This window comes from Capricornis sumatraensis, chromosome 11 (assembly GCF_032405125.1).
Source record: "Capricornis sumatraensis isolate serow.1 chromosome 11, serow.2, whole genome shotgun sequence".
NCBI classification, from domain to species: domain Eukaryota; kingdom Metazoa; phylum Chordata; class Mammalia; order Artiodactyla; family Bovidae; genus Capricornis; species Capricornis sumatraensis.
Window position 1 is genome coordinate 92,056,682 of NC_091079.1, and position 23,400 is coordinate 92,080,081.

Sequence of the window (23,400 nt, forward strand, 5' to 3'; positions counted from 1 at the left end):
ACCAGAAGGGAAGTGGGTTGGGGAAGGGCAAAATGGATAAAGGGGAGTAACCATATGGCAATGAATGGAAACTAAACTTCTGGTAGTGTATACAGAAGCTGAAATATAACATTGAATATATGAAACTTACATAATGTTATAAACCAATGTTACCTTAATAAAGAAAGAAAAAGAAAGATTTTAGTGCCTCTTAGAAAATAAGAACTCAACTGAAATCATAATTGAACTATCCAGCACTAAAAAGTGATTCTCTCTCACTTGCAAAATACCCATAAAATAAACACTTGACCCCATCAAAATAGAATGACCAAAAAATGACACTCAATTGCCACACACACTGATTTTTCTATTTTTTTATTTTATTTTTCAGCACACTTAAGAGTCTAAACAATCTAAAGGTAGACTGTGGTGCTTAAATTGGTCCTTTACTTTTCTTTTCTTCCTTTACTTAATGTATTGACAAAGAGCAGGGTATCACAAGCCGGGCATAATCTGACTATGTGTGCAGAGCCGACGGGTAAGTCATGTGAGGCTCTAAATGAGCTTCTTACCTGCTCTACCCCTGAGCAATCCCAAAGATGTTAGGGTTACGTTGGTAAAAACATTTATAAGAACAAATTAATATTTGAAGAGGTACCAGCTGTAGATTTCTGCTTATTTTCCAGTTCTAAAAAGTAAAGATTAAAAATAAAATTAAGGCACTACTCAATAAATATTTTAAACATTTACAATATTTTAAGTATTTTAAGTAAATAAATATTAGCTTTCTCAGAGATTTCAGAATATTGATTTCTAAAGTACATGCTAAACTATTTATGCTTGATTTGCTCTTTTCCCACACACAAACAAACAAGCTTAACTAGTTAACAAAGGCGTGCTGCTGTGTGCTGTGCCTAGTCGCTCAGTCGTGTCTGACTCTTTGTGACCCCAAGGACTGTAGCCCACCAGGATCCTCTCTCCATGGAATTCTCCAGGCAAGAATCTTGGAGTGGGTTGCCATTCCCTTCTTTGGGGGATCTTCCCAACCCAGGGATCAAACCCAGGTCTTCTTCACTGCTGGTGGATTCTTTACTGCCTGAGCCACCAGTGAAGCCCTAAGAAGGGCATACTCAACACTAAATAAAATTCAAATGATAAAAGATTATCTAGGCTTTTATCCAAAGATATTATTCTATTGCCTAGTTGTAAAGTTTCTGGGATGAAGGCAAAAAAAATGATACAGAATCCACACAAACCTGATTCTGATCTACAGGGATGTTAAACTGATCAGTAAACAGAGACTAACTGAACACTTCAATACACATCTCAGTTTTACCCAGCATCCATTTCTCATGGAAATTAATCTTCCTGATACTCTGTTTATTGTCTGCAATGTTCATTAAGATTTTCATGGGCTAGGTTTCAGGCAAGTTGATCAATATATGACTTAAGTTTTTGTACTTACAATATCTCTCATGTTACTTCTAAATGTACAAATAAGGAATTTTAGAATATATACACTAAGTTGGTATACATGTTCTGACCATTTCAATTCAGTTCTGTTTGGTCATTCAGTCATATCCAACTCTTTGCAGCCCCATGGACTGCAGCAGACAGGCCTCTCTGTCCATCACCAACTCCCAGAGTTTATTCAAACTCATGTCCATTGAGTCAGTGATCCTATGCAACCATCTCATCCTCTGTCATCCCCTTCTCCTCCCACCACCAATCTTTCACAGCATCAGGGTCTTTTCAAATGAGTCAATTATTCACATCAGGTGGCCAAAGTATTGACCTCTTAGTGTACATGTTCTGACCACTATATTTGAAATAATAGCAACCTCAAAGCTTACCATTTATATGCTTTATAAACACTTCTGAGGTCAACACAGCTCTCAGTGAGAGAGTCCAAAACAGAGTCAAAGTTTAATTGGTTGATAACGCTGCTTAGTTTTATCATTAACCAACCCACTGGGCTATCATTGTCACAATCCACAGTAAAAGATTTCATTACTGTTCTGTTCACTCTTCCATAAAAGAACACCCTGGACCTATTTAAAGGTTAAAGCACCTAAATACAGCTATTAATCCACCCTCAAGAGAGTAATAATCTTTCAACTTGGTAATAAATCAATGAAGAGCCAAAGGCTCAGAGAATACTAATGATAAAATATTTTGGATGAGGGTGAAAATTAGAATCTCTACAAACCTGACTTATCTCCTAGAAGTTTACGTGATCAACCAGGAAACATGACTGAAATTCCCTAATGGGAATATTATTTTTTGTCTGTCAGCACTCATTTCCCACCAGCTGGCACAAAAGCCCACCTGTTCCTTTAAGGAACTACCCATACTCCAATTTCAGTGCAAATGTTATGAAAGAGAGAGGGCAACTGATCCCACTACCATAGCCATGTAAGCACATGACCCAAGAGCTTCCAAGAAAACCGATAATCATTAGCCCCAAAGCTTTCCCTGAATCTGTTGAGAGAGGGAAGCGCCCCCTCCACAGCCAAAAGACACAACTGAGAGAACTCTAACCGAAGAGCAAGGGTGCCCCCAGTGGCTCAGTGGTAAAGATCCACCTACAGGGCAGGAGCCACAGGAGATGCAGGTTCGATCCCTGGGTCGGGAAGATCCCCAGGAGGAGGGCATGGCAACCCACTCCAGTGGGTTGTTCTTGCCTGGACAATCCCATGGACAGAGGAGCATGGCGGGCTACACTCCACAGGATTACAAAGAGTGAGACACGACTGAAGCAACTTAGCACACATGCACGCAATCTGAGAGAAAAGTCAAAACAAATGAAACCAGGAGGACAAATTCTGGATGAATAAATTTGGATACCCAACCCAGCATGATTAAATATTCAGCCAGACTTATCCCTAGACCTTCTTCATTACTTGAGTTAGTGTGTGAGGTGGGTTTCTTTTACTTGCAGCTAGGAATTATGACAAATAACAACCAAAAACCTGTACCCCATTAGGCAAAAGTGTCAAAGATACAAAGATACATAAGAAACAATCCCTGCCTCTAAGAATCTTTCAGCAACTAGTTGGAAATGTAAGACATAAACACAAAAAAATAACTAGAAACATAAGGCTCAATCCAATGACGTGTTCTGCATGAGCGCAGAGAAAAGACACATCACCATAGGCTGCATATGAAGCAAGACTTCACAATATAACAAAACAGTGAACTAGGGCTTTAAGGATGTCTAGGATGTGGCTACCTGGAGAAGATACAAAAAGACATTTATTAATAGAAAAGGTTAACTATGAGAGCAGTAATTCAAGAATGTTCATTTTGTATTGGGAAAAATATACTCTCTATATAACCAATAAACATCATAAAATGTTGACTCACAGGACATCAACAATAAATATTAGTCCAAAGATAAAAAGAATTCATAAGTAGTTGTACAGTATCAGACACATTATATATAATAATTCAGATCTACTCTATATGAGATCAAATTGATTAATTAGCTTATAATGGTTGTATGTTGAAATGGTACTTAAAAAACTAATGACAAAAGCCGAAATCTACATGTGGCCTTTCCATATACACAGTAGATAACCCTCTCATCTAACAAGCTATTCCTGTCGACTACTGTAACACATCTCATCCAGAAGTAACGGCTATCAAAATATACCGTGCTACATGCACTTCACTCAGCTTCTGTTTAAAAACCAGGACAAAGAGCAGAGCCATGAACCAAGAGGAGGAGGTTGAAGAAAGACAAACACAAACCAAGGAAGCAAGCGCAGCCATACAGCAATCCAATTCTCTTTGTCCAGTTTCTCCATGAGGTGAAAATGTCATAACAGAAACTATTAAAAGCATTTTCTATTTCTGCTGTGGTTTTAGCCATTCTCCCTCGTGTCTTTAAGAAACTGCATGAGCACAATTTGACTTGGCACTTGCTGCAAGCAGGAATGCAAGATGTCTGTGTTCCTCATTCCTCTTCTGGAGGATATTATTATTTAATTAGAATACAGTATTTTATTTAAATTTTTTAGTATCTTATTTTACCAAAAGCCATTATCAGCTTTGTATTGAACAATTTGTGGTTATTCTCTGAGTTAATAATTACTATTTTGATATCATATCTCTCACAGCTATTAATTGTTTCCTGGAAATTTTACTGAGAAAAATGGACTCAATATAATTCCTTGATAATATACTTTTCCATCTAAAGTCTTTGGACTCAGTAATGCTTACATGAGAAAAGAAAATCTCTAATACCTCGACTCTTGATGCCCATTTAAGTTTCTATTTCCATCTGTGGCACTGTCACCACTATGACATATATTTCTAATTGTATAACATACATCCATTTGAAATAAGCATTTACAAAGGAATTATGACACACAGAGCAGACATGTCTTCAAAAACCTCAATTAATAACACCTCGTAACTCTACCAAAGATAAATACCACTTTGTTGTTTACACTTAGAAACTGAAACGCTAAAACATCCTTTTTATCAAGCCAAAGTCAGAGAAGAAGGAAAGGAGTTGGTTTATGATTTTCTATCTTTTTAGCAAAAAGCTTTAAAATGTGAAATGCTACACTAAAGTCTAATTTTCAGTCTTTAGTCTCTACAGTGAAATGCATTATTTCATAAAGGAAATAAACATGATTATAATCCTCTCCGTATTTTAAGGAAAAGTAGTCTTACACTTTAAGTTTGAAAATGCATGCTTACTAAGTTTTATATTCATTGAATGGTGGAATTGAGAGTTGTTTTTAAAATATGCCTGAGTGACAACTACCATATTTTAAGCTTTAAGAAATCAAAAACTATCAAAATATATATTTATATCATATAGTATAAAGCAGAGCTTTGGATAAAGTTTCAGTATTTCATGAAGCGCAAGGACTAGGAAAGAAGAGATTGATGTCTTTCTTTTTTTTTAGGAAAAGGTATCATGGTAGGCAGGAAAAAGGCTCCCCCAAAATATCCAGGTCTTAAACTCTGGAACCTGTGACTACATATGTTATCTTACATGGAAAAAGAGACTTTGCAGGTGTGATAAAATTAAAGATCTTAAAAAAAAAAAATTAAAAGGATCTCAAGATGGAGCGGTTAGCCTGAATTATCCAGGTGGACCCAATTTCATCGTAAGGACCACTGAAAGTGGAAGCGGGAGACAAAAGACAAAGTCCAAGTGACGTGGTCTGAGAAGGACTAGATTTGCCAATGCTGGCTTTGAGGATGGAGGAAGGAGACCATGAGCCAAGGAATGTAGGCGGCCACTAAACCCCGGAAAGAGCGAGAAAATGGATTCTCTCTTGGAGGAAAGAATCCTCCAGAAGGAATGCAGACCTCCTGACACTGATTTTAGCACAATAACACTCATATTGATCTTCTGACCTACTAAACTACAAGATAATACATTTTTGTCGTTAAAACATCAAGATTATTAGAAATTTGTTACAGCAGCAATGGGAAACGAATACTAATATCATGTTCTGAATTAGCAGGACCATTAAAAGCATGACAATGATAGCCACTCTCCCAACTAAGGAATCAAGGCACTCTGGAGCTAGGAGAGATTTTGAATCTACTCACTTCATTATACAGATGAGGAAACTGGTCCAGATATAATGAGAAGGAAGGTGACTTACCTTAGGCCTCATAGTTAGAGGCAGAGACATGACAAGAATCTAAGTTCACTAAACTCTAGATCATTTTAGTCATAGTGTGCCTCCCAGCTTCTTTCTCCAATGTAGTGTTTTGATCAGAGTTTAATAATAATTTGCAGAACTGTTTGGAAGAATGAACAGTTATTGGAAAGTGTACATATTTTCAAATAAAACATAAAAGTTTGTTGTCTGCTATTCTAATCTGTCTCCAACTGATTGCTAAACATAGTCACTTGAATTATCCACATATCACTTGAAACTCAACATGTCTAAAATGAAACTTGAAGTCTTGCCCCAAATCAGATCCTTCTGGAATCTTCTGGGTTTCCCACGTCCAATCAGTCACCGCGTTCTGCTCTCTTTCCTCCCTCATGGCGCTTCCTTTCCTTGCATTTCTACTTCTACCCCCCACACTCCACCAGGCAAGCACTCTAACAGGTCTCTGTTCTTTAGTTTCTCTTCTCTTCAAACTCCAATTACTCTAGCATAAATGATTCCTTCTAAATCCCAAATGACTCCTTCTAAAATTCTTTTTTATAGCATTGACTCGTCCCCACACATTCAGGAGCACTCCATTTCCAAACAGGATCAAGTTCAAACTCTTTATTCTATCCTTTCCCATGTTCACAGAATTTGACCTTAATATTTCTGTCTCTTTCTCCTACTCTTAGCCACAAATCACCTTAATTGATTCATTGCCTATAAACATGACTCTATCACCTCCATACTGTTCTCTTCTCCTAGAATATCTTCCCTGCTTCCTTCTCCATGTATCTGAATTCTAACTATGTTAATGCCCTGCACAAGTTTCAGCATCTGCCTAGGCACTTCCTAGGCCTGACAACCTATAGCAATCTCATCTTACACTTTGAATCCCTAAAGCAACTAGTCTCATTTAACATTTTGAGTTTATAGCTAATGTCTTTTACACCTTCAGAGTTTAAACTCTTAGATTTTAACCATTTGAGACAAACTAGGTTCCCTATTTGTTTCCATGGTACTTAGCACCCAGACGTCCCTGCTTAAAACAAGCTCTCAAATATCTATGTAATGACTGAAAGTGAAAATGAAAGGTGAAAGTGAAAGTTGCTCAATCGTGTCTCTTTGTGACCCCATGGACTATACAGTCCATAGAATTCTCCAGGCCAGAATACTGGAGTGGGTAGCCTTTCCCTTCTCCAGGGGATCTTCCCAACCCAGGCATCAAACCCAGTCTCCCACATTGCAGGTGGATTCTTTACCATCTGAGCCACAAGGGAAGCCCTGAAAGTGAGTATAAAAATACAAGATGAACATTCAGAATGACAACTCCTCTATTCCACATAAGCACCAGGAATGAGCACTCCTCTAAAGTTAACTGCTTCAATTAGGAAGTGTAGGAATATTCAGTTTTGCTTAGGACAGTCCTGGCTTCCTGATTTTTCAGTTACTAAGAATGCTGTCTACTTTCACTCTCAAAAGAATCTTGACTAACATGATATACTATACATGGTCAGTCCACCCTTAGGGCAGTTTGGACTGTAATAAGGGCAGAAATCATAAAGAAAATCATGCTCATGATTCAGCGACCCATCTAGCTACGCAACATTCTCTCTAGTACAGAGTGATACTGCCCTCTCATCACCATCTCTGCATAATCAATGGCTTTTGAGTTTCACGTGGGAGGTTCAAACATTCTGGTAATGCACAGCAGATAAATGTGGTGCAGTTGAATGAAAAAGATTCTTTAGAAGGAAAAAAAAATCATGTATACTGAATACAATTGTTAACTCTACCTAGCAGTTTAAGAAAAGAGTTCCTTAAAGGGAAAAGAGAATTCCATGAATTCCCATATAAGTAGAAGCAATCAAGAGACAGTATGTGAGATCATTCATGATGCTGTTATTGTTCAGTAGCTAAGTAGTTTCCCGACTATAGATCACCAGGCTCCTCTGTTCGCCACCATCTCCCAGTTTTTCAAATTCACATGCATTGATTTGGTGATGCTACCTAACCGTCTCATCCTCTGCCACCCCCTTCTCCCAATCAATCTTTCCCAGCATCAGGGTCTTTTCCAATGAGTCAGCTCTTTGCATCAGGTGGCCAAAGTATTGAACCTTCAGCTTCAGCATTAGTACTTCCAATCAATATTCAGGGTTGATTGACTTTATGATTGACTGGTTTGATCTCCCTGCTCTCCAACAGACTCTCAAGTCTTCTCCAGCACCACAGTTCAAAAGAATCAATTTTTTGGTGCTCAGCCTTCTTTACGGTCCAACTTTCACAGCCATACAAGACTAATGGAAAAACCATAGCTTTTACTAGATGGAAGTTTGTTAGCAAAGTGATGTCTCTGCTTTTGAATACATTGTCTAGGTTTGTCATAGTTTTCCTTCCAAAAAGCAAGCATCTATTCATTTCATGGCTGCAATCACTGTCCACAGTGATTTTGGAACCCAAGAAAATAAAAATCTGTCACTGCTTCCATTTTTTTATTCTTCTATTTGCTGTAATGGGACCAGATGCCATGCTCTTAGTTTTTTGAATGTTGAGTTTTAAAGCAGGTTATCCACTCTCCTCTTTCACCCTCATCAAGAAGCTCTTTAGTTCCTCTACATTTTCTGCCATTAGAGTGGTATCATCTGCATATTTGAGGTTGTTGATAGCTCTCCTGGCAATCTTGATTCCACCTTGTAATTCATCAAGCTGGAATCATGCTTGGCATTTCACATGATGTACTCTGTATATAAGATAAATAAGCAGGGTGACAACATATAGCCTTATTATGCTTCTTTCCCAATTTTGAACCAGTCAGTTGTTTTACACCTGGTTTTAACTGTTGGTTCTTGACCCACATACAGGTTTCTCAGGAGGCAGGTAAAGTGGTCTGGTACTCCCATCTCTTGAAGAATTTTTCAGTTTGTTGTGATCCACACAGTCAAAGGCTTTAGCATAGTCAATGAAGCAGAAGTAAATATTTTTCTGGAATTCCCTTGCTTTCTCCATGATGCAACAAAAATTGGCAATTTGATCTCTGGTTTCTCTACCTCTTCAAAACCCAGCTTTTACATCTGGAAGTTCCTGTTTCATATACTGCTGAAGCTGACCTTGAAGGATTTTGAGCATAACCTTGCCAGCATGTGAGATAAGTGCAATTGCACAGAAGTTTGAACCTTCTTGACATTGTCCTTCTTTGGGACTGGAATGAAAACTGACCTTTCCTAGTCTTGTGGCCACTGCTGGGTTTTCCAAATATTCTGACATATTGACTGCTTTGATTTAGGTCATACCTGGATGGCTTAGTGGTTCTCCCTACTTTCTTCAATTTAACCCTGAACTTCAGTCATGATCTAAGCCACAATCAGCCAGGTCTTGTTTTTATGATCTTACAGAGCTTCTCCATCTTGGTTGCGAAGAACATAATCAATTTGATTTTGGTATTGACCATTTATATCCACATACAGTCATCTATTGTGTTTTTGGAAGATGGTGTTAGCTGTTGCTAGTGTATTCTCTTGACAAAACTGTTAGGCTTTGCCCAGCTTCATTTTGTACTCTAAGGCCAAATTTGCTTGTTATTCTGAGTATCTCATGACTTCCTACTTTTGCATTCCAATCCCCTATAATGAAAAGGACATCTTTTTTTGGTGTGAGCTCTAGAAGACCTTGTAGATCTTCTGAGAACTGGTCAGCTTCTCCAGCATCAGTAGCTGGGGCACAGACTTGGATTACTGTGATGCTGAATGGTTTGCCTTGGAAAAGAACCAAGATGATTCTGTCATTTTTAAGACTGTACCCAAGTACTGCATTTTGGACTCCAGTGGACTGTGAGGACTACACCATTTCTTCTAAGAGATTCTTGCCAATAGTAGTGGATATAATGGTTATCTGAATAAATCCACCCATTCCCATCTATTTTAGTTCACTGATTCCTAAGATATTGATGTTCAATCTTGCCATCTCCTGCTTGACTGCATCCAATTTACCTTGATTCATGGACCTAACATTCCAAGGTCCTATACAATATTGTTCTTTACTACATTGGACTTTACTTTCACCACCAAACACATTCACAGCTGAGTGCCATTTCCACTTTGGCCCAGCCACTTCACTCTTTCTAAAGCTATTAGTAACTGCCCTCTACTATTCCCCAGTAGCATACTGTATACCTTCTGACCTGGGGGGTGGAGGGGAGGGCTCATCCTCCAGTGTCATATCTTTTTGCCTTTTCATACTGTCTGCGGGGTTCTCCAGGCAAGAATACTGGAGTGGGCTGCCATTTCCTTCAGCAGTGAACCACATTTTATCAGAACTCTTCACCATGACCTATCCATCTTCGGTAGCACTGCACCACATGATTCATAGTTTCATTGAGTTATGCAAGCCCCTTTGCCACAACAAAGCTGTGGGTCATGAATGGCAAGATCATCTATACTCTAACTGTTTTACTGTTTTCCAAATAAAGTGATAAGAAAAATTCATGCCATTTCAATTTTCTGAATAACTATATATTACTGTCATGATTATTTATAGTTAGAAAATGTGGTATCTTTGATCTCCTAAGTGTGTAATTTACTTTAAATTAACTAACCACTGCATAAATGTTTTAAAACTAACATTCATTTTCACAGCTGACTGGTTGAAATCAGTTTCATAAATGAATGTCAGTGGTATATAAACAATAACTTTTTGTTGCAAAGTAGGATTTTGCTCTATATGTAATGAGTAAAATTATTAAATGTAATCTTATGTTTTATTACTGACAGCTTGTTATAAAAAAAAGCAATTAAGACTGAAATTTTCATTATTTTCATAAAGTAGATCAGCTTTTCCACTCATGTGTGGTGAAACCTACTCAACTGAGATTCTTTTGAAGGAAGCCCTAATTACATTACATCACTAAATACAGGACTGAGAGTTCATATTCCAAACTATTCCCTCCCTAAACTCTTCAGCTTTAAAGGAATCTAGGAAAATATTAAGTTCAATTAATCTAACTATACAAAATGAAAATATTGAATGCATATCTTTGGCACTATTTGGAATGCAGTATTTGGAAATAATTTTATGAGATTATTTCATTGGTAGTACCAAGTACCATCAACATAGATGTTATGATCCAAGTTGGTGGTAACTAAAAAGGATTAATTTTTGTTGTTGCTTTGAAGCATTATATCCGTAATAGTTAATACTTAAGTATCAATTACTTGAAGTTAATGATAATTCTGTAAATGCTGAGGACTAACAAAACTCAGATGGCAAGAGCTATAACACATGAAAAAGTCAAAGGCATCTGAATGAATTATGGTAAAAGTTAATATTTGAGATTCAGAAGAATTTTTCATCAAATATTTTCCAATCCACATCTCACTAATCCATAAAATAATTATGGCATAATTTCACATTCACATGAATAGAAACATTACAATTTGATATTTAGTTATTTCTAGCTTTTTAAATCAACAACAAGGCCAATTTGTGATTGTGTCTCCTTTTTCAATACAATAGGAAAGACTAGAGATCTCTTCAAGAAAATTAGAGATATTAAGGGAACATTTCATGCAAAGGTGGGCACAATAAAGGACAAAAACAATATGACCCAACAGAAGAAGAGATATTAAGATGTGGCAAGACTACACAGTGAAGTGAAAGTCTCTCAGTCATGTCTGACTCTTTGCAACCCCATGGATTAAACAGTCCATGGAATTCTCCAGGCCACAATACTGGAGTGAGTAGCCATACCCTTCTCCAGGGGATCTTCCCAACCAGGGATCAAACCCAGGTCTCCCACATTGCAGGCAGATTCTTTACCAGCTGAGCTACCAGGGAAGAAGAACTATACAAAACAGATCTTAATGACCCAGATAACCACAATGGTGTGATCACTAACCTAGAGCTAGACATCTTGGAATGCAAAGACAAGTGGGCCTTAGGAAGCATCACTACAAACAAAGCTAATGGAGGTGACTGAATTCTAGCTGAACTATTTCAAATCCTAGAATAGGATGCTGTTAAGATGCTGCACTCACTATACCAGCAAATTTGGAAAATACAGCACTGGCCACAGGACTGGAAAAGGTGAATTTTCATTTCAATTCCAAAGAAGGGCAATGACAAAGAATGTTCAAACTACCGCACAACTGCATTCATGCTAGCAAAGTAACGCTCAAAATCAACAGCATGTGAACCTAGAACTTGCAGATGTTCAAGCTGCATTTAGAAAAGGCAGAGGAACCAGAGATCAAATTGCCAACATCCACTGGATCATAGAAAAAGCAAGAGAATTCCAGAAAAACATCTACATCTGGTTCATTGACTATACTAAATCCTTTGACTGTGGGGATCACAACAAACTGTGGAAAATTATTAAAGAGATGGGAGTATCAGACCATTTGATCTGCCTCCCTAGAAACCTGTATGCAGGTCGAAAAAAAAAAAAAAAAAACAGTTAGAACCGGACAAGGAACAATGGACTGGCTCAAAACTGGGAAAGGAGTACATCAAGGCTGTATATTGCCACCCTGCTTATTTAACTTATATGCAGAGTACATCGTGAGAAATGATGGGCTAGATGAAGCACAAGCTGGAATCAAGATTGATAGGAGAAATATCAATAACCTTAGATATGCAGATGACACCACCTTTACAGCAGAAAGTGAAGAAGAACTAAAGAGCCTCTTGATGAAAGTGAAAGAGGAGAGTGAAAAAGTTGGCTTAAAACTCAACATTCAGAAAACTAAGATCGTGGCATCTGTCCTATCACTTCATGGGAAATAGATGGGGAAACAGTGGAAACAGTGTCAGACTTTATTTTTTGGGCTCCAAAATCACTGCAGATGGTGACTGTAGCCATGAAATTAAAAGACACTTGCTCCTTGAAAGGAAAGTTATGACCAATCTAGACAGTTTATTAAAAAGCAGAGACGTTATTTTGCTGACAAAGTCCATCTAGTCAAGGTTATGGTTTTTCCCGTAGTCATGTATGGATGTGACAGCTGGACTATAAAGAAAGCTGAGCACCGAAGAATAGATGCTTTTGAACTGTGGTGTTGGAGATGACTCTTGAGAGTCCCTTGGACTGCAAGGAGATCCAACCAGTCCATCCTAAAGGAGATCAGTGCTGGGTGTTCATTGGAAGGACTGAGATTGAAGCTGAAACTCCAGCACTTTGGCTACCTGATGCGAAGAGCTGATTCATTTGAAAAGACCCTGATGCTAGGAAAGATTGAGGGCAGGAGGAGAAGGGGATGACAGAGGGTGAGATGGTTGGATGGCATCACCAACTCAATGGATATGAGTTTGAGTAAATTCTGGGAGTTGGTGATGGACAGGGAGACCTGGCGTGCTGCAGTCTATGGGGTTGCAAAGAGTTGGACACGACTGAGTGACTGAACTGAACTGTATGCACTACTGGTGGAAATGCAAATTTGTACAGCCACTATAGGAAAGAGTATGTAGGTCACTCAAAAAATTAAAAATAGAACAACTATAACATACATCAATTCCACTTTATTACATATCCAGAGAAACTGAAATCGGGATCTCGTAGAGATCTGTGCACTCGTGTGCATTGCAGCATTACTCACAATAGCCAGGATTTAGAAACAACCTATGCATGTCTGTTAACAGATGAATGGATGAAGAAGTTGTGGTGTATATCTATACACCACTGAATGTTATTCAGCCAAGGAAAATAAGGAAATCCTGCCATTCATGACAACTCAGATGGACACTGAGGGAAGTACACTAAGTGAAATAAATCAGACAGAGAAAAAATAAATACTGCACAATAATTTATATGTGGAATATAAAAAAGAAAAACTTAGAGAAATAGTAAAGTGATAGTTATCTGACGTTATGGGTTGGGAGAAATGGGGAGATAGTGGTCAAAGTGTACAAATTTTTAGTTATAAGATTAAGTTACAGGGTCTAATGTACAGCATGGTTATTATGGCTAGTACAATATACATGTATCATGCTTATTATATATATGTATATATATGCATCATACATATGTATGATATATATTAGTCATATACACATATATTAGAATACATATTACATATGTATCATATGTTTGAGAAGAGTTGACTCATTGGAAAAGACTTTGATGCTGGGAGGGATTGGGGGCAGGAGGAGGAGGGATTGGGGGCAGGAGGAGAAGGGGATGACAGAGGATGAGATGGCTGGATGGCATCACTGACTCGATGGGCATGAATCTGAGTGAACTCCGGGAGTTGGTGATGGACAGGGAGGCCTGGCATGCTGCGATTCATGGGGTTGCAAAGAGTCAGACACGACTGAGCGACTGAACTGAACTGAAGAAAATAGATCTTAAGTGTTCTCACCACAAAAATAAAAAATGATGATATGTGACAGGATGGAGATGTAGGTGATAACTGTGGTGGTAGTCATTTTGCATTTATAAATGTATCAAATTAACATGTTGTACACCTTAAATTTATACTATGTTATCTATCAATTATAAATCAATAAAGCTGGTGAAAAACTCATTATATCATCATAGATGTCAATTCTTAGATACAAATGTAGTTTATATTGATCAACTTAAACAAGGACAAAGAATAAGAGGTGGTCTTATGTTCATATTCATACAAAAAAACACCATTTACCTTTGATGGAGGAAAAAATTCAACACATTCCAGCCATATGGTTAAAAAGAACTTCCCACATATTGCACACTTTCTTCCCTGAGAGATTATGCTCCTGACCTGTGGGTACCATTTTATGGCTTTCATTAGGAAAGGATTCTTTTCTGCTAGCTGATTCATTATAAATCTTGATGTTATTTCCTAGATTAAAAAAGAATATGGTTCCTCAGATTATTCTCAAAATAACTGTTTTATATTACATTGATTCCCATTTCACTAATTTATATTTTTGGCTTATTCTTCACAGTTTCTGTTAAATTAGTTCTCCATGGTATATATAATGAATTATATTGTCAATAACTGGCATTGTAAGTTTAGTTTTCAGCATATACAAAAAGCAAGTTACTTTCATTGTAATATTTCTGTCTCTGACATATAGGAATTCAGATTATAATAAATTTACATTATTAAAGTATAGGTTCAAATTTTGTATCTCTCATCACAATAGGCAAGGACTGTACAAATATTTAGACTAGACTCAAAAATTGAGTCTGTCACATTTACTAAGCTCTAAATCCTTACTACTTAAGCTGCAGAATCAGTAGAACCTGTATCACCTAGAACCTTATTAGAAATTCAGACTTAGTTGCACTTCAGATCTATTGAGCCAGAATCCACAATTTAACCAAGTTCCCCAGGTATTCTGTATGTATGTTAAAGTTTGAGAGATACTAGACTTAAGTTATCTACTAAACTGAGTACCTGAATTGAACCAAATTAGTAGAGTATTGATTTCTATTAATCAAATCTTTGAATTCAGTAGGTATTAAATGTATCCACATAAATACATACAGAAAACTACACTTTAGATAATAACATTATTAAACAATAAAATAGGTGGTAAGGATGGTCACTATGACAACATCACCATTCTAAAATAAAAAATTATAAAATACATAATTATATCTTCACTGCCCAAGCAAACAAACTAAACATTTGATTCACTTCACTAAATGCCCCTCTTGTACCAAGAGCATGAAGTTCTATGTAAATTTTACAAAAACACTGCATGAATTTTTAATAGTGTATAAGATCTTTTTCTATGGGCTTCCCTAGTGGCTCAGATGGTAGTCTGTCTGCAATGCAGGAGACCTGGGTTCGATCCCTGGGTTGGGAAGATCCCCTGGAGAAGGAAATGGCAGCCCACTCCAGTATTCTTGCCTGGAAAATCCCATGGACTGCGGAGCCTGGTAGGTTACCGTCCATGGGGTCGCAGAGTCGGACACAACTGAGCAACTTCACTTTCACTTTCAAGACCTTTTTTTGGCCAAAGTGAAAGATTTCTCAGTGGTATTCAAGATAGTCCATGTGGAAATACAAACATACATACATAAATATACATATATAAGCATAACCTTTCACTCAACTATCCCAATTAAAATATTAAAAAATAATAACAAATTCTATAAATCTCTGTCTCCCTGTTCCTTATTACTCTATCCCTCCCACTCAGCAAACATCTGGGAAAGTTGCCTCTGTACAGAAACAGCCCTGAGCATGGGTTCCTTAACTGCCTGATCCTTCAGCAGCATAACCTCCTACATACTTCAGCTTATTCTCTGGGATGGTTACATGATGAAGTCATCCTTTCTGAAAGAACTGCCCTTTCACACTAATATTACAGGACTCCTAAATTCAATGTCTATTATCCCTTCCCTCTAATTAATTACACAGAACATAGCTTGTGATTCTGAATAAAGTGGTGATTTTTGAGGTAAGTTTTAGCTACCAGAATTCAATGGCTAGTTTCACTATAAAGCCACAGAAAATAGAGAAGAATTCAGACCCAAAATAGCAGACAGTAGAAGAATTTGCTGAAATACACGGGACCAATGAACAGGTCCCATGAAAAAGACACTGATGATGGGGAGAGGCTGAAGGCAAAAGGAGAAGGGGGCAGCAAAGGACGAGATGGTTAGATACCATCACCAACTCAATGGACATGAGTGTGAGCCAACTCTGGGAGATTGCAGAGGACAGAGGAGCCTGACGTGTTACAGTTCATGGGGTCACAAAAAGTTGGACATGACTTAGCAACTGAACAATAACAATTCACACAGCTGACATTTTCCATTCATGAAATTCTGGAACCAATCATGTTTGTTGCACTTGGAATTGTTGCAGAACTCTTCTATTACCCATTATTTATATCTTTCTCCTACTTGCTGCCAATGTGTTGCTTTGGAAGACTAATACATATCATTGAAATATAAAGTTATTACTAGAAGAAACACACACACACATATATATAATAAGATACTTTTGGCATGACCAAAACTTTAAATTTTAGGAAATTTGTACCATAAAGACACACGCAATGCAGTTTTTGAGAATATACTACTTAATGATGGCTTGATCTCAGTGTTATTTAAAAGTCAAGAAATCATTTATGGAAAAATAAATTATTCCTTTTGAATAGCTTATATGCTATTCTGTTAGAGTATTTGTTAGCTAACTATATGCAGGTCAGAGATTATATTTATGTTTAAACAATCATAGATTAAAATTAGTTTAAGGTGTTTCTTTTAGTTTCCTTGATTTGATTTGGATCATAACGTTATCTTTACATATATTTATATATAAATATTAAAAATTATAAAACATAAAAATAACTGTGAATCAGAAGGAATGAAGAACTTTGGAACTCTTGTACGATCAGTTGTTACTGAATGATAGGCACTAAAACACAGCATCAACAGCAAGATACTGAGTCAGTCAGATACATACATACTTGAAAATCATGTGGCTCTATGACTTGCTAGTGTGATCCTATTTGACAAGTCCTTAAATTCTCTGATCTGGAATACCTCACCTATAAAATAGGAATTTTGTTTCCAACTCTACCATACAGATTTCAGAGAATCAAATGATATAACACAGGTAAAACTCTATCTAGTATCTGCTGACAGAGTATACTCTGGTTAATATTTTGTTATAATATAATTATCAATATTAAATTTTAGTTCACAAATCTCTGAGATAAGGAAAAGTCTTTAAAAACCTAACCAAGGAATATCATGAAACCAGTCCCTATAGTTTTGAAAGTCCAAGTGCTTTAATCAGTCATGTTATAATGGTAACCAAATATCCAGTAGAAATGACTTTTAAGTATAAATACAAAATTTTAGTAAATTTGTCATCTTTCTAAGAAAAATTCTTAGAGATACTTTCAAAAACACCCAAATCATTTATATAAGTAAAAATCATTGCTTCTACTAAATAAGCAAAACAAAACTCCCAAATTGTTGTGCTCCTGGGTCCTTAAAGTTTTGAAAATGAGAGGGAAGAACTGTTCTCTCACCCTGCACCTGGGTCCCCAACTCAAGGTAACATTCTTGCTCTCATGGGCTCTCTGTAAGACCCCTGCCACCTTGGGTTAACTGCTTATCCAGTCCCCTCCACAAACCAGAATTTCTTAGAACAAGAGACTACCTTTGTTTCCCTTTTCCCTCACTTCTGGCAGCCCCTTTCTGAGGCAATATTGCAGCATGGAGTCTGGAGGCCAACTGCTTAGAATGGCATCAGCATTTTAAAACTTACTAGACCTGTGAACTTGGACAAGTTATTTAAACCAAGGCTCAATTTATCTATAAAAGAGGAATAATAATGGTGTCTTCTTTCTGAGGGTTAATGGAGGACTGCTGCAATTGATGGGGTCAGACACAACTGAGCGACTGAACAGAAGTGAACTGAAATTAGTTCATTTCCATTAAGTGCTTGGAACAATGCCTTGCCCATGGTAAGTATAGTAAGTATTAGTTGTCTATTAATATTTTTATTATTACTATCAATACTATTTTATTACCACTGTTCTGAAATGTTTGATTCAAGGAGAACAATTAGGGTATGAGGAATTAAACAAATTTAATACTTCAATTTTAAAATCATTTATAATTAAACATCAAATGAGTTTTTATTCACATAAGAGAGGGAAATAATACTGCTTATGGAAATATAGATTGAGTCTCTGGAAGAGAACTGGAATAGAGTTAATCAGCCTTGAAAGGATGAAAGTCCTTTGGCTAAGTGATTTCATTCACAGGGATAATATGGACATGAGAAGAGGGTCCAAGGTCAGGGGCGGCAGCCAGGAGGAGACACCCCACGTCCGAGGTCGGGGCGGTGGCCGAGAGGAGCTACTCCATATCCGAGGTCAGTGGCGGCCGGGAGGAGACACCCCATGTCCGAGGTCAGGGCGGCGGCCAGGAGGAGCTACCCCGCGTCCCAGGCCAGTGGCAGCCGGGAGGAGACACTCTGCATCCGAGGTCAGGGGCAGCCAGGAGAAGCCACCTCGCACCCGAGGCCAGGGGAGGTGACCCTGAGGAGCCACCCTGAGCCCAAGGCCAGGGGCGGCAGCTGGGAGGAGCCACCCACGTCCGAGATCAGAGTCAGTGGCGGGGAGGAGCAACCCTTGGAGCTGTGGCTGCGCAGGCACAGGAGGGCCTAGAGGAGCCATCCCACGTTGAAGGTCAGGAACGGAGGCAGAAAGGAGATAGCCCTCGTCCAAGGTAAGGAGCAGCGGCTGTGCTTTGCTGGAGCAGCCATGAAGAGATACCCCATGCCCAAGGTAAGAGAAACCCAAGTAAGATGGTAGATGATGCAAGAGGGCATCAGAGGGCAAACACACTGAAACCATACTAACAGAAAACTAGTCAATCTAATCACACTAGGACCACAGCCTTGTCTAACTCAATGAAACCAACCCATGCCTGTGGGGCAACCCAAGATGGGCAGGTCATGGTGGACAGGTCTGACAGAATGTGGTCCACTGGAGAAGGGAATGGCAAGCCACTTCAGTATTCTTGCCTTGAGAACCCCATGAACAGTAGGAAAAGGCAAAATGATATGATACCGAAAGAGGAACTCCCCAGGTCATTAGGTGCTACTGGAGATCAGTGGAGAAATAACTCCAGAAAGAATGAAGGGATGAAGCCAAAGCAAAAACAATACCCAGCTGTGGATGTGACTGGTGATGGAAGCAAGGTCCGATGCTGTAAAGAGCAATATTGCATGGAAACCCGGAACGTCAGGTCCATGAATCAAGGCAAAGTGGAAATGGTCAAACAAGAGATGGCAAGGGTGAACGTCAAATTTCTAGGAATCAGCGAACTAAAATGGACTGGAATGGGTGAATTTAACTCAGATGACCATTATATCTACTACTGCAAGCAGGAATCCCTCAGAAGAAATGGAGTAGCCATCATGGTCAACAAAAGAGTCTGAAATGCAGTACTTGGATGCAATCTCAAAAATGACAGAATGATCTCTGTTCATTTCCAAGGCAAACCATTCAATATCACAGTAATCCAAGTATATGCCTCAACCAGCACGCTGAAGAAACTGAAGTTGAACAGTTTTATGAAGACCTACAAGACCTTTTAGAACTAACACCCCAAAAAGATGTCCTTTTCATTATAGGGGACTGGAATGCAAAAGTAGGAAGTCAAGAAACACCTGGAGTAACAGGCAAATTTGGCCTTGGAATGCAGAATGAAGCAGGGCAAAGACTAATAGAGTTTTGCCAAGAAAATGCACTGGTCATAGCAAACACCCTCTTCCAACAACACAAGAGAAGACGCTACACATGGACATCACCAGATGGTCAACACTGAAATCAGACTGATTATATTCTTTGCAGCCAAAGATGGAGAAGCTCTATACAGTCAACAAAAACAAGACCAGGAGCTGACTGTGGCTCAGATCATGAACTCCTTATTACCAAATTCAGACTCAAATTGAAGAAAGTAGGGAAAACCGCTAGACCATTCAGGTATGACCTAAATCAAATCCCTTATGATTATACGGTGGAAGTGAGAAATAGATTTAAGGGCCTAGATCTGATAGATAGAGTGCCTGATGAACTATGGACTGAGGTTCGTGACATTGTACAGGAGACAGGGATGAAGACCATCCCCATGGAAAAGAAATGCAAAAAAGCAAAATGGCTGTCTGGAGAGGACTTACAAATAGCTGCAAAAAGAAGAGAGGCGAAAAGCAAAGGAGAAAAGGAAAGATATAAACATCTGACTGCAGAGTTCCAAAGAATAGCAAGAAGAGATAAGAAAGCCTTCTTCAGTGATCAATGTGAAGAAATAAGACGAAAACAACAGAATGGGATAGACTAGAGATCTCTTCAAGAAAATTACAGACACCAAGGGAACATTTCATGCAAAGATGGGCTCGATAAAGGACAGAAATGGTATGGACCTAACAGAAGCAGAAGATATAAAGAAGAGGTGGCAAGAATACATGGAAGAACTGTACAGAAAAGATCTTCACGACCCAGATAATCATGATGATGTGATCACTAATCTACAGCCAGACATCTTGGAATGTGAAGTCAAGTGGGCCTTAGAAAGCATCACTACGAACAAAGCTAGAGGACGTGATGGAATTCCGGTTGAGCTATTTCAAATCCTGAAAGATGATGCTGTGAAAGTGCTGCACTCAATATGCCAGCAAATTTGGAAAACTCAGCAGTGGCCACAGGACTGGAAAAGGTCCGTTTTCATTCCAATCCCAAAGAAAGGTAATGCCAAAGAATGATCAAACTACCACACAATTGCACTCATCTCTCATGCTAGTAAAGTAATGCTCAAAATTCTCCAAGCCAGGCTTCAGCAATACGTGAACCATGAACTTCCTGATGTTCAAGCTGGTTTTAGAAAAGGCAGAGGAACCAGAGATCAAATTGCCAACATCCGCTGGATCATGGAAGAAGCAAGAGAGTTCCAGAAAAACATCTATTTCTGCTTTATTGACTATGCCAAAGCCTTTGACTGTGTGGATCACAATAAACTGTGGAAAATTCTGAGAGAGATGGGAATACCAGACCACGTAACCTGCCTCTTGAGAAATCTGTATGCAGGTCAGGAAGCAACAGTTAGAACTGGACATGGAACAACAGACTGGTTCCAAATAGGAAAAGGAGTACGTCAAGGCTGTATATTGTCACCCTGCTTATTTAACTTATATGCAGAGTACATTATGAGAAACGTTGGACTGGAAGAAACACAAGCTGGAATCAAGATTGCCGGGAGGAATAACAATAACCTCAGATATGCAGATGACACCACCCTTATAGCAGAAAGTGAAGAGGAACTAAAAAGCCTCTTGATGAAAGTGAAAGATAGGAGTGAAAAAGTTGTCTTAAAGCTCAACTCAGAAAACGAAGATCATGGCATCTGGTCCCATCACTTCATGGGAAATAGATGGGGAAACAGTGGAAACAGTGTCAGACTTTACTTTTTTGTGCTCCAAACTCACTGCAGATGGTGACTGCAGCCATGAAGTTAAAAGACGTTACTCCTTGGAAGAAAAGTTATGACCAACCTAGATAGCATATTCAAAAGCAGAGACATTATTTTGCCGGCTAAGGTCCGTCTAGTCAAGACTATGGTTTTTCCTGTGGTCATGTATGGATGTGTGAGTTGGACTGTGAAGAAGGCTGAGCGCCAAAGAATTGATGCTTTTGAACTGTGTTGTTGGAGAAGACTCTTGAGAGTCCCTTGGACTGCAAGGAGATCCAGCCAGTCCATTCTGAAGGAGATCAGCCCTGGGATTTCTTTGGAAGGAACGATGCTAAAGCTGAAACTCCAGTACTTTGGCCACCTCATGCGAAGAGTTGACTCATTGGAAAAGACTCTGATGCTGGGAGGGATTGGGGGCAGGAGGAGAAGGGGACGACCGAGGATGAGATGGCTGGATGGCATCACTGACTCGATGGACGTGAGTCTGAGTGAACTCTGGGAGTTGGTGATGGACAGGGAGGCGTGGCGTGCTGCGATTCATGGGGTCGCAAAGAGTCGGACACGACTGAGCGACTGAACTGAACTGAATGTTTATAAAGGCCAAAAAGTTATAAGATTATTAATATCTAAACAGCCAACAGCAGGAAAGTAGTTTAAAATATTCTGGTATAATTGTATACCAGTATATTATTATGTAATCATCAATAAAGATGTCATGGACTTATTTTTTACTGACTGGAAAAATATTCACCATATTTTGAGTAAAAAATGAAGTATCTAAATAGTACACAGCTTGAACAAAGTTTTGATATCAAAAACTTCTGGATTTATGAAAAGTTCTAGCAAAATAAATGTTAGAACAGTGATTGTATCTCTGCACACTGGATTTTTTAGTATTTTTATGAATTTTTATTGCCTTTTCTCTGATTTCTCTAAATAAGCTTGTATTACTTTTAAATAATTTTTCAACTGGTGGCTCAGATGGTAAAGAATCTGCCTGCAATGCAGGAGACCCTGGTTCAATTCCTGGGTTGGAAAGATCCTCTGGAGAAGGAAAAACCAATACACTCCAGTACTCTTGCCTAGAGAATTTCATGGACAGTGGAGCTACATGTGGTGGGCTGCAGTCCACAGTATCGCAAAGAGTTGAACACAACTGAGTGACTGACACACATGGCATTATAACTAATGTTCTTCCTCGCTCATCTGTATTTTCTCGTTTTCTGTATTAAACATATATTACTTGTTCAATAAGGGGAAAATGTTATTTTTTTTTTAAAAACTAAACCATTATTGTTTCCTGTAGTCAAGAAACTTGAACCATTCCCAATACTTGAACGTTTTAAGACAATTCCGCATGTTCAGCTAAAAGGACCTGAGAAATCCACATTCACAATACAGACTCATACTCAAATGTGGTAAAATCTGCAGTCTTCGACGTGTCTATCACCAAAAGACATATGCAGCCAGTCCTCTAGTATACTTCCCTATTCCTCCTTTTAATATCACCAACTTCTTTGACTAAAGGGAACACAATTTCTGGATCTTATTCTTTCATCCCCTAGGAATGGGGATAAATGACAAGGGGATGGAAGAGGCAAAAGACCCCAGTAAGAACAAATCAAATATATCTTTAGATAATACTGAAAAAATACATGGACGCTAAAGCGAACACAAATTCCTCTCTTTTGATCCAACAAAATGTTTAAAACGTCTCTGAATGTGGTCACTCTGGAAATCAGATAGGATCACATTGGATTCTGCATCAAGTCAAAAAGATTATGACTAGGGTCCACAATGCCAATGGATTATGGTTGTATTAATCATTTGCTGGCTTGGTAAGAATGCTTTAGAAGAAAACTCTTTAAA

At 38.4% G+C, this 23,400-nt stretch overlaps 1 protein-coding gene across 2 annotated transcripts in view; it reads right to left on the reverse strand.

The window, feature by feature from the left end:
• Positions 1–453: 453 nt before the first annotated feature.
• LRRC69 (leucine rich repeat containing 69) overlaps positions 454–23,400 on the reverse strand; it is an 80,245-nt gene continuing 57,298 nt past the window's right edge. For both annotated transcript variants that reach the window (XM_068983465.1, XM_068983464.1), the window contains 2 exons: positions 14,243–14,422; positions 454–667 (listed from right to left, as the gene is read on the reverse strand). In XM_068983465.1, coding sequence (XP_068839566.1) covers positions 557–667; positions 14,243–14,422 — 291 coding nt within the window. In that variant the 3' untranslated portion in view covers positions 454–556. The remainder of the gene's footprint in view (positions 668–14,242; positions 14,423–23,400) is intronic.